This window comes from Cyanistes caeruleus, chromosome 2 (assembly GCF_971803275.1).
Source record: "Cyanistes caeruleus chromosome 2, bCyaCae1.hap1.1, whole genome shotgun sequence".
Taxonomy (NCBI): Eukaryota; Metazoa; Chordata; class Aves; order Passeriformes; family Paridae; genus Cyanistes; species Cyanistes caeruleus.
In genome coordinates this window covers 91,042,100-91,055,719 of record NC_141702.1, presented here as the reverse complement: position 1 = coordinate 91,055,719, position 13,620 = coordinate 91,042,100, and the positions used below count along the sequence as shown (strand labels likewise).

Here is a 13,620-nt window from a genome sequence, read left to right as displayed (position 1 = left end):
TAGGAAGAGACTGCCAGGTCTTATGTGAGAACTGTCAATTGCATAAATTAGCAAAATGATAATTTGAAAGGTTCCCTTGCACAAAGAATAGAAAATCATCAGCAGCTTTCCAGGGGGCTCTGCTTTTCTTTCTTCACTGCAAATGGTGAGACATGTAATAAGCAATCACAACACTCAAAGGTAATTTCAAGTGTGCAACTGTGGGCCCAGTTATGGAAGAAGAACTGTGCCTCCTAAAAACGGAATTACAGGGTTGGAACTCTATCAGTTCTGAAATGCTGCAATGCAAATGGCAGAATGTTCTGGGAAACTCTGTTCCTCAACAAATGTCCTACATAAAGCACCTCCATGGGTTTGGAGATTGCTTGTGGATAGAGTCTCTCCTCACTGTTTTCCCCTGATGTGCTCTGTTGGAGCACCTTTGTGTTAGTGTCTCAAACTCATACTCAACCTACAAGATCCTGGGAGGTTCAAACAGTCAAGGACAGAGTGGAGAACATGCTCTTTCTAATAACTTTCACTTAAACCTCAGCAAAGACTGGAATGCTTAAATCACATTTTAGACATGTTATGCCATTTTATTATTACAGTATTACAGGGAAGCATTTAGTAGAAGGAGAATGGAAGTAATTGTCCTTATGAACTACCTTTTGTTAATGAAGAACTACCTATCCTCTTTATCAAAAAGCACATTACAGTGATGACTAAAGTTTTCTGTGTGTTTTGGAAAAACAAAACTGAGCTGAAAAATCACACTACTACAGAGGTTTTTTTTGGGTCAAAATCAAGTAAGTGGGATAGACAGGCAGATTTTCTGCTGAAATTGAGTGATTTTCAACTAATGACTTCAACTACTCTGCTAATACTTAGATCATTTGATTCACCACTGGAGGGAAAGAGGAACTCCAGGTAGTTCACGACTTACCAGCTTGTAGCCAAATTTGTTCAAGAGTTGTCCACAGCTTCACAGGTCCCTGCTTCATTGCACTGCTCTGCATAGTTATTTCAGACATGGCCTGTTCCAATCTTGATGCAGCAAGGGAAGAGGCTCGTTGTGATCCTATGAGACAAACAAACATTAATGTATTTTATACTTATTTATGATATTTCTTTGACTTGTTAAGGCAGCAGGTCTGATCCTCCACTCACAGCATTGGTTTTATGTAATAAGAACTCTGCTGGATTTTGGCATGACAAACTGGAGAAGTATGTTTTATAAAAGGTTAATTTACTGAAAAAAACCCAAAACACTGAATTATCCAAGGGCTGCAGCTCAGACAAGCAAATTAAGAGTCAGACATTAATTTTATAAAGGTCTGCTTAGCATTCATCAAGGAAGAAACCATATTTTGCTCGTTTGGAAAGCAGAAGTCTAGCATCAAGTATTTTCCACAAATACCTACTTTATAAGCACAGTCATCACACAATTACAAAATGTGCCCCACTAAGGTAAAAAATTCATACAGACCACTTAGCCCCATTCACATAGTGCACGCATTTCAAGTGACATCAATATTATTCTACTGATTTAGAGGCAGGGTGGTTTTTCATTTAACCTTGGAGAGCAGAGAGTTCAGAGCTTTGACTATATTAACCTTTAGTATTCAATGTAACATTTATACAAGAATAAAGTATATGTGGCACCCACACCTCTGGGAAAAAACATCACATGAAAAGCTTATCCCAGGAGGGTTACATGGGTAGAAACCACTCTTCTCCAGTACAGCAAGTGGGATTATACTGATGAGCCAACCTCTCAGAGGGGTATCAGGATGATGGTAACAAAATAAGAAGCTACAACCTGAGATTTCAGAGTTGGCTTTGTAAGCATTCAGAAATAAGAATTTTAATATACATAGGTTTTAATGTGATTTTATGATTGATAAGTTCTTTCTGTGGAGAGCTGCTGTGACTGAAGGACTTGCGTTGATTAGCATTACTCTTGAATCTATCCTTACAAGCCAACCTCATAAACCACAAGATCCCTGAGTTAAAATCCCGCTTTTTTTCTCCCGCAGCCACAGGGCATATGCACTTAATGGTCTCTCTGAGAGGGACAGCATGCTTTTCCAGCTGGAGTGTGCTCGAGAGAGGACTGCCAAACCACACCTCCTCACCAGCAGACCAGCACATCACCCTGTGGTCCCCAGCCATGGTCTCCTGGCCATCTCTGCTCCGGATGCTGAGTAGGGACCCAGCCTCCTGCCAGGCATGAGGGGAGGCACGTTTCTGTTGCACTCTACTGTGCCAAGCACCTGTGCTTTGCAAGGCAGAACAGGCTGCAGCTTCTACTTCATCTGAGCTGAGCATGTCACGGCTTGGGAGAGACCACAAACGCAACTCAGGCCCAGAACTGCTATGGGAAATATTTGTCCTGTTATCCTGTTACTAACTAATGTCATTCATTTCAAGCAAGAACTTCAAAACAGCCCTGCAGCAGGCACCTCCCACGGCTTCCTCGGAAAATGCAAATATGTTCTTCCCAGATGTATTTCTTCAATTCCTGCATAGTTTCAAAGACACTCGTGATCCAATGATCCAAAAGATGACACTGCAGTAATGTAGCAATTACAGTTTTAAGAATAGGGGTAAAAGCCATTCTGCTTTGTAGAGAGAATTTATTGTATTTATCAGTTTATTTAATTGATCCAGCTTCAGCCTGTTTCACTGCACGAGATTCCTCTCCCACCTTGCCCATTCACACTCCTTTCCTCCATCCCTATCTCCACCAGTGAGAATTTCACTGAAACTCCCAGAAATTCAAGTCAGACTTGAGCTGTTTGACATAGGGAAAACTACCAAGCATTTATCTCCAGCCATTCAAAACACAGTCAGCTTCTCCGCAGTGCACAGACAAGAAAACAGACACATGAACAGGTAGTGATGTTATTAGCAGAGCTTTGAAGTTAGGGCAGACTTCTTGCCTTCTAGATTGGCAAACTTGAAAAAAATTACACGTACTTTGTGGATTGTGCATGCAGTCAGCCTAACCAGATACATGCTTTGAATGCAACTTTCAGAACACATTTTTCTACCAAGGTTGCCCTCTCCCAGAGAGGCTTTGTGGAGCTGTGCTTCTTGCAAGCACCCAAATGCAATGCTGGGTGGGCAGATAGGCTGGTATCTTATTCACATCCTCACAGAGCTCAGGGAAATCCTCTTTTCCTTGCAAATCAATCCAAGAAAATTAAATCACTGTAAGGCACCTTTGCGCATTTTGGAGAGGTTCACACACTGCCTAAGTAGATCCAGTTAGAATCTACTAAAGCATCCTTCCCCCACAAAGCACACTTCACAGAAATATAAAAGCATCAGGAATATAAAAGTATAGTTGCTCTCAAAGAAACACAGGTTAGCTGCTCCTCATCTTATCTTCATTAGACCAGTAGTTGCCAACAGGGGAATTTGAAACTGAGACTGATCCTGCTCAGTACAGTGGGCATCTGCACACCCAGACAAATGAGACCCAAGTTACTTAGCAATTTACACGGACACTCCTTGCATTTAACATCCCTTGGCATTCCAGTCCTTTGATGCTTACTTTCCTACTTTTCCAGCCTACAAGAGGAAGCAAAATATTTTAAGCAAAGACCACACCATCCCTGCTCAGCCTCAGACAGATACACTCCTTGTTCTAGACATATATGCCAGATGATCAGGCTCTCTCCAAACCAGCACAAACTCCACTTTTGCCACCACTGTTCTTGCCCATCTCTGCTGGGATGCTCAAAGTAGCTCTCCTTAAAGCTTGCCTGACCAAATAAACTCTGTAAGAGAAGGTTTTTGACAGCCTGGCCCTTCTGGAAAGGGGCTTAAGCGACATCTATGAATCTCAGGCAAGCAGTACAGTGCCCTGGGGGTGAGCTGATGGCTACTGGAGCCACAAAGGAGTTTACTTCTAACACACTATATCCTGAGAGAGGAGATCAGCATGTGTCACACTGCCAGGACACTGACCTCAGGGTCATGGGGGAAGATGGAAAAACTTCAAAGCAGTATTAAAAAAAAAATTTATCTGAACGTCTCATTATAAGATATCTCCTCCTAAAGAAACGTGCTAAAAAAACCTCTCCACAAAACCTGTCTCACAGAAATTTAATGTCATGCCTCAAAATACATGCAAATGTTTGTATATGAAGATATCATATAAATTTGTTATTTTAGTGCAGTCTCTTTCTCTATTTAACAGCTCTACTAGACAGAATATAAACTTCACATTTTACGATAAACCCCTCCACATATTTTGGAAATAACTGATGAAATAAACTGATTTTCATGTGATGAGCTCGGCACATAAGCCATACAAAATCTAAATTATTTTGAAGCACTGTTCTAGTGTATTTTAAGACCAAAAAGACCAAGTTTAATATTTTTCATTTATGAGATAATTTCTATCAAAATAGAAATGTAGCTCATTAGATTTACTAGGCTTGTAAGAAACACAGAAACAGAATTCCCAAGACTAAATCACTTCAGGCAAAAGCATTATAAGACAATCAGAAAAAAAATGAAACAGCAAGGCAGCTAACTGATATCAGTGAATTTAGTTAGGAATACTGCTTCAGTTAGAAGATGAAGAAAATAAAGAGAAATTAATCTTACTGGCAGCAAACCTAAAATTCTGGCACAGCAAATAATCTTACTGTGGTCTAGCTGAGGGAGAGGCCAGTGTCAAACTTGGCCACAGTAACCCACACCCTTCAGTGATGTGCCCAGAGATGACAGAGCGCCTGCACAGTACAGCGATGGATGCTGCTGCATGCTCCCAGAAGATTTTACAACAGACGGTACTGCCTGTTCCACAGTGATGCAGAAGTATCAGACCTCCTCCCTCATCCAAAGCAGGCAGCCACAGCCCCAGCTCTGGGGAAGCATAAGGGCAAGAGGGGCTAGAGCTGTACCCTCCAATCTCACCCACTACTGTCTTCAAACAGGCTCCCAACAGAGACAGCAGACCCAGCTGCTTCCCTCCTGCAGATGGGAGTTCTGGATGGGAGCCACAGAGAACTGCTGAAATCAGCCAGTGCCAGCCCATCACTAAGGTGGGTGGTGTAATTTCAGTACAAGCTCCATTCTTTGTATCCAATGTGGGGGCAACTATGTTAGCATGGAAACCTGTACTCTCAAAGTGGAGGAGGAATATATTTCTTGGCTAAAACCAAACTGCATTCAGTGCAAATCACTTTAGGTGCAAGAAAAGCTGATTCAAAGCTTGTACTTTACATTAATCGCCCTTTATGGCAGGCAGCACCATGGCTTACAGCACAATTAAGACTCATACAAACTCTAATTCCCTAGAGATCCGTTAGATTGATGTGTTAGCTTTTTTTCTTGTCCAATTTTGTTGGAGTCAGAGATACAGAGTGTGTGCCCTTGTTTCTAATACTTAGTTCTAGGATTCAAAGAAACACTGAATTTCATATAATAGGAAATTCATGAGCATGTTTTCATGGTGATACATGAAAACAAATGTTAAAGTTAGATAGAAAAAGCTAAAAGTGTAAGTGTGTAGATTATTAAATCATTGGGTGAAAAAGTTAGTTTAGAGAACAGGAGACAAGATGATTAAGGGTGTTGTCTCTTGTCCTTCTTCTTTCTTCTTCATGTTCTTCTCCTAGGGGTTTTTGGGTAGTAGTAAGTGATTGGATAGAAAATACCATAGTGCAGCACACAGGTGTTGGGTCATTGGGTCACTAAGAAAAATAATTTAGTTAGCATCTGTTAATTGGGTAAATGGACATATAAAAAACCTTGAAGAGGATCTTTGTTAGCCATTTTACCATTTTCTATCATAGTGCACATAACTCCTTGTACCTTGTAATGCCGATAAGAAAAGAATAAACTACTGAGACCGAACAAGAGAAAATAGCCTCCCTCTCATCAATCTTCAGTTCAAAGGAAAAAAGAACCCAATCCAAAAGTCCTTAACGAGACACAGTTTCTGAGTTTGAGGTTCACTTTCTTTGCCAAGTGCTTCTTCTACATCCACAAGGATAGCCATTTGATCCCCTAAAAAATCCTCCAAGTTAAAAGGCAAGATTCTCACATCAACATCTTATTTTGAGCTAGGGTCTTCAAGAAGTACCAAATATCACGAGAATTACTGTCGTGGTTTTAAACCACTAACTAAGAAAATTACTTACTTCTGCTGTGAGATATGGATTAGAATAAGAGCAAAACAGGCATACAACTTAAAAGGGAAAAAAAAGAAAGTTTATTGACAAACCACAATAATAAGAACACCAGAATAAACTTCCAGAAAAACCCTTCCATCCCCTATCTACCCACTATTCCCTTGTTCACATGACAACAGAGACAAAAACTCTGGAACTCTGATGGTTAAAACAGTCCCAATTCTTGCTAGTCTTTTTACCAATCTTTATAGAGAAACAGAAGTTTCTTCCTGTTAATTTATGGAGTTTCTCACAAGAAAACTATTTTTGTTATAGTTTTCCATTGCCCTAATGTTAGCTGCTCAGAGCTGCTATTATTAGAGTTCACTCCTCCCATTCTCACATCACTCTGAAGTGTGTATGGGCCATGCGTCTAGAGATAGCATTTTTAAGGATAAGTTATTCAAAGGCAAAAAAAAAGTCTTCTTCATCTGTTTCTGTGAGCTTCACCAGAAAACAGTTTTCTCATGGCCTCTCAGGGCTTCAAATCTCTCAACAGTTTTCTCATTGCCTCTCAAGGCTTTTAATCTCCCAGTACTTCACTATACTATAATTACTCTTTACTCAAATTTACACTTTGAACACTATTCCTCTCTAGATCTTATATCATGAATTAAAAGAGTTCTTTTCAGGACTTCATTGTCCATCTCCATAGTTTTAACAGGGAAATATTTCAGCTTAATTAAAGCATCTTCTTAATTCTCTACCTTTCCTGAAGCTTCTTTTCTTTCTTGTCACTGGTAGTTTATAAAGTTTCTTTTCATGTTGATCTTTCTTTCTCTCTCTCTCTCTGGATAAAAAGATTAATCCGCAAGTCTCATCTGGGTAATGAAAGAGTTAACATCTTGCCCAGGCTTTTGTAGATGGTTCGGAGATCTCTGCCAAACAGGAGCTGGAGCCGTCTGTGATGGAAAGTTCCTCATGGCTGCTCTGGAGCGTGTGGTCGCTGTTCCAACCCGCTGCAAGTCCAGGGCCTCTCTCTTTCTTCACTGGGCAGTTTCTAGTGAATTAGTTACAGCAAAACCTGCAGCCGAGCCAGAGATCGGCTCGGCCCGGCCCGGAGAAAACCTCCCCTAGGCCCCCCTATCTCCCGGCCGGGAGACGGGGCAGGCCCGGCCCCATCCCCGCCCGGCCGCATGGCCTGGGCAGGGACAGGAAGTCTAGAGCTCCGCCACCCTTCACAGCCAGGAAACAAAGAGAGCCCAGAGAGCTCTGCTTTTACACTTTAAGGTAGGGTTCACAAGTTGATCCCACTTTTCAATGGCCTAAACTGCTGTCAATTCCCAGCAATGACCGATAATTGGTCAGGAGAAAAGTCCCCAAGCACTTCCCAGCAACTCCAACTCCCTTAAAGGTAAAGTAACTCCATGACAATTACAACAAAAATCACAAGTCAGCAGCGCTCTCTGAAAGCTTTCTTTCCCCCTTACTGCGAAGATCAGCTTTGATGTCTCAGTTATTTCCATCTGACTTTATCTATTACTGTGAATATGCATTTACCTTATAATAAAGCATCACAATGTTTATACACAAATCCCAAAACAAATCACCGTCTAATAGGAATTGACACTCTCACTCAGCTTTCCGAAATCAACAACAGCAGCTGGCTTTATCAGGACATCTAAAAAGAATTAAATGGGAAGACAGGCTCAGGGAAGGAAGGAGGGGAAATAATCCCCCATAAAACAAACAGAATTATACATCTCAGAGAAACTTTGTGAAAGAAAGCAGAAACTCCTCTCTGTGTTACGGGGAAGCCAAGGTACAGGCAAACCAGTGACACATTCTACAGCAGAGCTGGCCATGGAGGCAGTCCTGAACCTCCTGACCAGCAGCCCAGCAACCTGAACATGTACAGGCCCACCACACTCTCCAAAGAAAATTGTTATAAATGCAACGGTAGATTAAAGATAAAAAAGATAAATTTATTATAAATTAACAAAACAGCAAAACAGCGAGGAAAAACCACAATAAATGGACAGCGCAGCGCTGGGTGGACAGGGTCTATACGCAAGGTATAGGTGTTCCCAAATCCACGTCTGAGGGTTCTTTGGCCTGGGTTTTTATAGGGATTTTATGTCCCCAGGCTAGAATTCCAACCAGTTTCCATTCACCAAGTGTCCCTGATTGTCGGGTGAATGGATTTCCTGGCCTAGAACATTGAGTCAGTAAGTGTCCGGGCAGAGTCTCCTCAAATGCAAAGTGAGTCTGTATGTATTTTAACATATTTCATCACAGCAGAGTCGAGGGATCCGGGCTAGCGCCGATGGATATCTCGGAGGAGTAGTCTCTCCTTTGTCTTTCTTGATTGAGTTTCTGTAGCATAGGTTTGGCGGGTGTGGTGTTCAATTCTGGCAACGACCATTTTCCTGGGGCTCGTCCCTTTTGTCTTGCTTGATGGTCTCCGGGCCGAAATCGGCCGGGCGTTGCCTTTGTCCGGAGGTAGACTTTCAGGCTAGTTCTTTTGTTTCTATGATGGCCTGTGTCCTGTCCTTTCCTCCGAGTTGATGAGCCTGCTGAAGCTTGTTATCTGGGGGGGGTTCTTTTGCAATCCGTGACTTTGGAAAAGGAATTCTACCTCGACCTGGAGGAGAATTCCTTATTCCATATTTTCATTAGTTATAATTACACATAATTTATTTAAGCCTTTTCTTCCGAATTTTTATTTACCCAATTCTTTATTACAAAATTAAGCATTCATCTCTCACAAAAGCACGTGTTTAGGATAGGAAAGCACAAATCTTGTTTCCTTACCAGAATCAGTGTCATGAGCATCTGGAAGAGTGAGATGCAGTCCATTGTGCTTTTTGATTACAGGTGTTTCAGTCACACTACTTCCCTTCTCAGAGCCACTGTAAAGAAACAAAACTGTGTTACCTGGACATCTCTCAGTGGAGAAACATTCCCTTCAAAGCAGGCAATAGTTAGCTGCCATGAGAAATGAAAAATCAAGGTTTCCAGTTGTGAGAAATTAGTTTATTTAATGTATTAACATCCGCCCCACTGCCAATGGATAAGAAGCTCAGAGACTGCCCAGCACACACTGGTATTTAATTTATTTGGATATCGGGAGTCTTTGCAAACCACTGGACAAGAAACATGTTGGCTGCTTGAAGTCAGACCCACACCCAGCAAGAATCACCACTGCTTGAGCTTCTCTGCAGAATAATTTGTTCACAGGTCTACTCTGTTGATCCTTTTGAAACAGACCCATTACCACCTTCCACCTAGGTGTTAATTTCTTCATATTTTCATTTCAAAGGGCTTATTTTCTCCCCTTTCACCTTTGTTCTGTTCAAAAAGAGGAAGAAGATAAAAGCTACTAGACAACACTGCTTTATGAAACAGGGAACCTCTGGTCTGTTCTTCTACTAGACTCCTGTTCTCAGAGGACAGGCCTTACAAAGAGAAACTCACTAAAAAAAAAAAAAAAAAAAAAAATCACATGCCTAACAAAAAAATCACTTAACACAGATCTCCTGAGATTTCCTGTCACCACATAGTCTGCCAGCTCCCAAGGATCAGTAGCGATGATATCTCCTCTTATCATCCATTACAACACAAAATAGCAAAAGGAAAAGTGACTACGCTGGCTACTCTTTCTACTTTTTCTAGTTCCAAGCCTGGACCTCAGACTTTGGACAATATTCCTTCCAGTATGCAAGATGTCAAAGAGATATGATTGGTGTGGATGTCCCCATCTTTCAGTGATGAGTCCTTTGGTAGAGATTACACAGAATTCCCTTGAATCTGTATTGATCAGCAGAATTAGCTTGGGACTGCTATTTGGTTTTAAACACGATTATTCTGTTATCACAGAAAACAACAGCAAAAGACAAACCAAGTTGTCAATAATAGAATCTCTTAAGAAATCCACCCCAGTTAAAACACTGTGTTTAGTTATGTACAGTTAATGTTCTTATCCCATTTGTAAACCTTGTTTGTTGTACCCCTTGTTTACTCCAATGGTTATTAGTAATGTTAATTACTTACTAGTTTCTGAAGTGTTTTAAAGGTTCTTATGAGACATTCCTGTACCCTTTCCCTTACTTCCCTGCTACTATGTAACAAAGCTGCTCCCATGGAGGCTGGGCCACCTAACAAAACAACTCCCATGAGCTGTGCCACACTGGAACAAAGCAACTCCCAGGGAGCTGTGCTACCGAATAATATGCAAACTAAGGCATGCAAGACACCAAAACAATGAGCTAACAGAGGAATAAAAGAACAAAGAAACATATTCTAGCAAGCTATGGTGAAAGATCATCTTCCTGCATCACCTAAGCTTACTTAAAAACCATTTTCCTGCATCACCATGACCTAAAGAGGACTGGAAAGGACTGACCCCCCCCTAGACAACAAGCCAGAACAACAGACTTCCTGGCTACAGGCATGAGGATGGAAACCCCAGCTGTGTAGTGTGTGCTGCAAAGCTGAATTGTGCCTCCTCCTTGGAACTGCCAGTGTGGGAACAGCCATGGTGCAAGCAACTTCTTAGGATCCCCACCTCAAGAGCTGAATCTTAATAAAGGCATTTAAACAGGAGTGCTGTCTCTTGGCCAATTTCTTTCAGAGGCTTGTCCTTCCCAGGTAATAACCTAAGACTGAAAGCCACTTACTGTCATTCATCATAACAGCAATTGTATTTACAATAGCTAAATAACCTTTTACTTGGGCTTTGGGATCAAATGCAACGGTTTCTGTTAATGCACTCTGAATTCCTGGGCTGCACCAATCTCTGTCCTTGAATGGGCCTCCCTTGTCTTTCATTCTGGTTTCCACACTGATAATTCATTTGAGACTATCATGTAGTGACAGATAGAAGGGAAAATTAAATTATGTGTCCAATGCTTCAGCCCTACCTAGACAGGATTGACCCTAATATAAGTGCACTGGCCCAGAAGCTGCTGGTGGAACTGTATGGACAGCTCTGTCTTATTCCTGTGAATGCAGGAATAAGGCAGCTGCACTTCCAAATATTACTGCCACAAGGTGAGTGCTACCTGAATGCAGCAGCCACCACCATGCAATCACTGTTCAGGCACATACTGAAACACTGGCTAATACACTGTATTCCTACTCTAAGAACAAGTGAAGAGATTGGAAAATCCCAGTCTGGAAACTCAGTGTTAATGCATTGTGCAAGGCAGCCACTCCCAATGGCTTTGTTATCCCAGAGAAGGGCTGAAAACTAACTACCTTTAAAAGCTGCAGTACAATGCCATCAGCCAAGAAAACTTTTCAATGCACCATTGGAGTGCTAGTAGCCAGATGATTTGCTTTCTACATAAAGCACTGGACAGGCTCTCATGGGAAACGCAGGCACACAGAAAGCTCTCTAACGCTTGAACATACAAGCCCAGAGATAGAGATGGATACAATGTTTGACCTGAGACCTTGGAGAAGGCTTGAAACCATAAAGTGGAACAGACATGAAATAAGAATAGAAGTTTGTAGTTTAAGCAGAAATATGTTTTAAGCAAGCAGAAATATGCATCATGAAAGCGAACAAATATGTTAAGCAAGACAGAAAATTTTAAAGTTTAGCAATAGAACTTGTTATAAAGTTACTTAGAAATTAAAGATATAGCATTGTAAGTTTCTGTAGTGTTATATGATTGGATGAAAAAAGACACATTGTGGTAGAATCGTGTAAGATGAAGCAATTAATGACTGGTTTATGAAATGCTAGGAAGCTTTGTAAAAGTTGCTGATTGGCTAAGAAATTTATAAATGGCATTATGACTAGAATTAAGACAGCTTCTGATGTGATTGCTTTTGAGTAACAACCTTAATGTCTCACCCTTCCATGAGATTGATTTTGCAATAAGACACCTTTTAAGACATCTCTCAATCAACCCCATCTACTCCATATCCCAATAGGCTGACAGCAGGACATCTACTGCCCATGTTTTTGAAATGCAGTTGAGACAGTGGACAAATTGGTGATGAGAGGAATGACAGGTTTGTCTTTACAAACAAGCTGTGGGTTGTGTGGGTCAAGCTGATAAGATGAAACTATCACTGAGAGATAACAGGAAAATGGGATGGATTCCACTGAAAGACAAAAGAGATGCTGAGATGCATAAAATTCCACAAGAGTTAAGAATTAAGAAGGGGATTATGCATTGGGGGTGGGTGGTCTCAGGTATCAGGCATCCTGGGAAGTCTGTACCTCTCAAGTACCTCAGCCTATGGGGAAAGAGAGAAGAGACATATGGCCAGGAATTAGGATAAAAAGGAGGCTGCGCCCTCCAAAAATTTGAGAGACCTCAGGGGAATGCCCCATGGCCTCTCCCTTTATTCAAATAAAGTAAAAGGACTCCTCTGTCTCCTTTTTGGACATAAACCTCTGGTGTTCGTGGGTTAATTTTCCTGACAAATGTGGGTTCTTTTCTGGAACATTTCCACTGTCCAGGCCAGCAGGCAGTGAGCAGTGCTGAAGGTGCCTCACCCAGTTTCAGTAATCAGCTCCCCTTGGTGGCAGCCAGCACTGGGCGATCGATTGGGTTCCCGAGACTGTCCAGGAGACAGACAAGTGGTGGACCAGGGGAATCCATGAAGAGTCCGCAGGGAAGGACCACTGAAAATCTCACTGGTGAGTAAAATGGGATTTTCGGGAAGCAAACCTGGGAAGGCACCCATGGAGGGTAGCACAGGCAAACCTGGGAGGGCACCCATGGAGGGTAGCACAGGTCAAACAGGGCACCCATGGAGGGTTGCAAGGGTACAGCTGGGAAGGGGCCCTGGCAAAAGGGATGACAATCCCAAAATATCTCCAAAGAATCCCTTGGAAGAATGTGGAGTTGGTTTACACACTCTCCCAGAGGTAATTAAGGATACAGACATCTAAAGGGGGCAATAAGGTAAAATCGAGAAGAGGTCTTGACACTCCATGCCCAGGGAGGCAATAAGGAAAGTTGAAAAGGAGTCTTGAGGATCCACGACCGGGGGGGAAATAAGGGGAGTCAAGAAGGAGTCTTGACAAAAGGGGAAGGACAGATCGTGTTGGTGTGTTGGAACAGAATTGGTTAAAGGGGAGTGTGGAGAGATACGGCTGAGGCAAGGACCAAGCACGGAGGTGCAGGACCGGGAGCATGGGCTGGAGGCCTGTGGGGCTGTTGGGACTCAGCGCCAGGCACTGCTTGACCCTGCCAGCCCCAGGCAGAGGCAGCAGTGGCCGCTGGCCCTGTGAGGCTGCAGGACACCCCGGCCGCCTGTGGTGCTGCCGGCCATGCCTGCCAGGAACGCCGGAGGGAAGGAGCTGTTTGGACGATGTGGCAAAATAAGGATTAGGTCTGGTATACGGTGTGTGGTAAATAGAGTGAGCACAAGGAGGAAAGGTGAAGGTGATGGCAGAAATTTTCTGTCCCAAGAGGGAAAAACCGAAGGGCCCAAAGGGTCCCCTGGGACAGAGGGAAAGGGGTCGGGTTGGCCACAAGGAAGT

At 42.4% G+C, this 13,620-nt stretch overlaps 1 protein-coding gene across 15 annotated transcripts in view; it reads right to left on the bottom strand.

Annotated features, from left to right (window-relative positions):
* The window catches only part of TTC7A (tetratricopeptide repeat domain 7A), a 218,041-nt gene that overhangs the window by 71,381 nt on the left and 133,040 nt on the right, over positions 1–13,620 (bottom strand). For all 15 annotated transcript variants that reach the window (XM_086869304.1, XM_086869308.1, XM_086869324.1 and 12 more), the window contains 2 exons: positions 8,928–9,025; positions 926–1,060 (listed from right to left, as the gene is read on the bottom strand). In XM_086869304.1, coding sequence (XP_086725430.1) covers positions 926–1,060; positions 8,928–9,025 — 233 coding nt within the window. The remainder of the gene's footprint in view (positions 1–925; positions 1,061–8,927; positions 9,026–13,620) is intronic.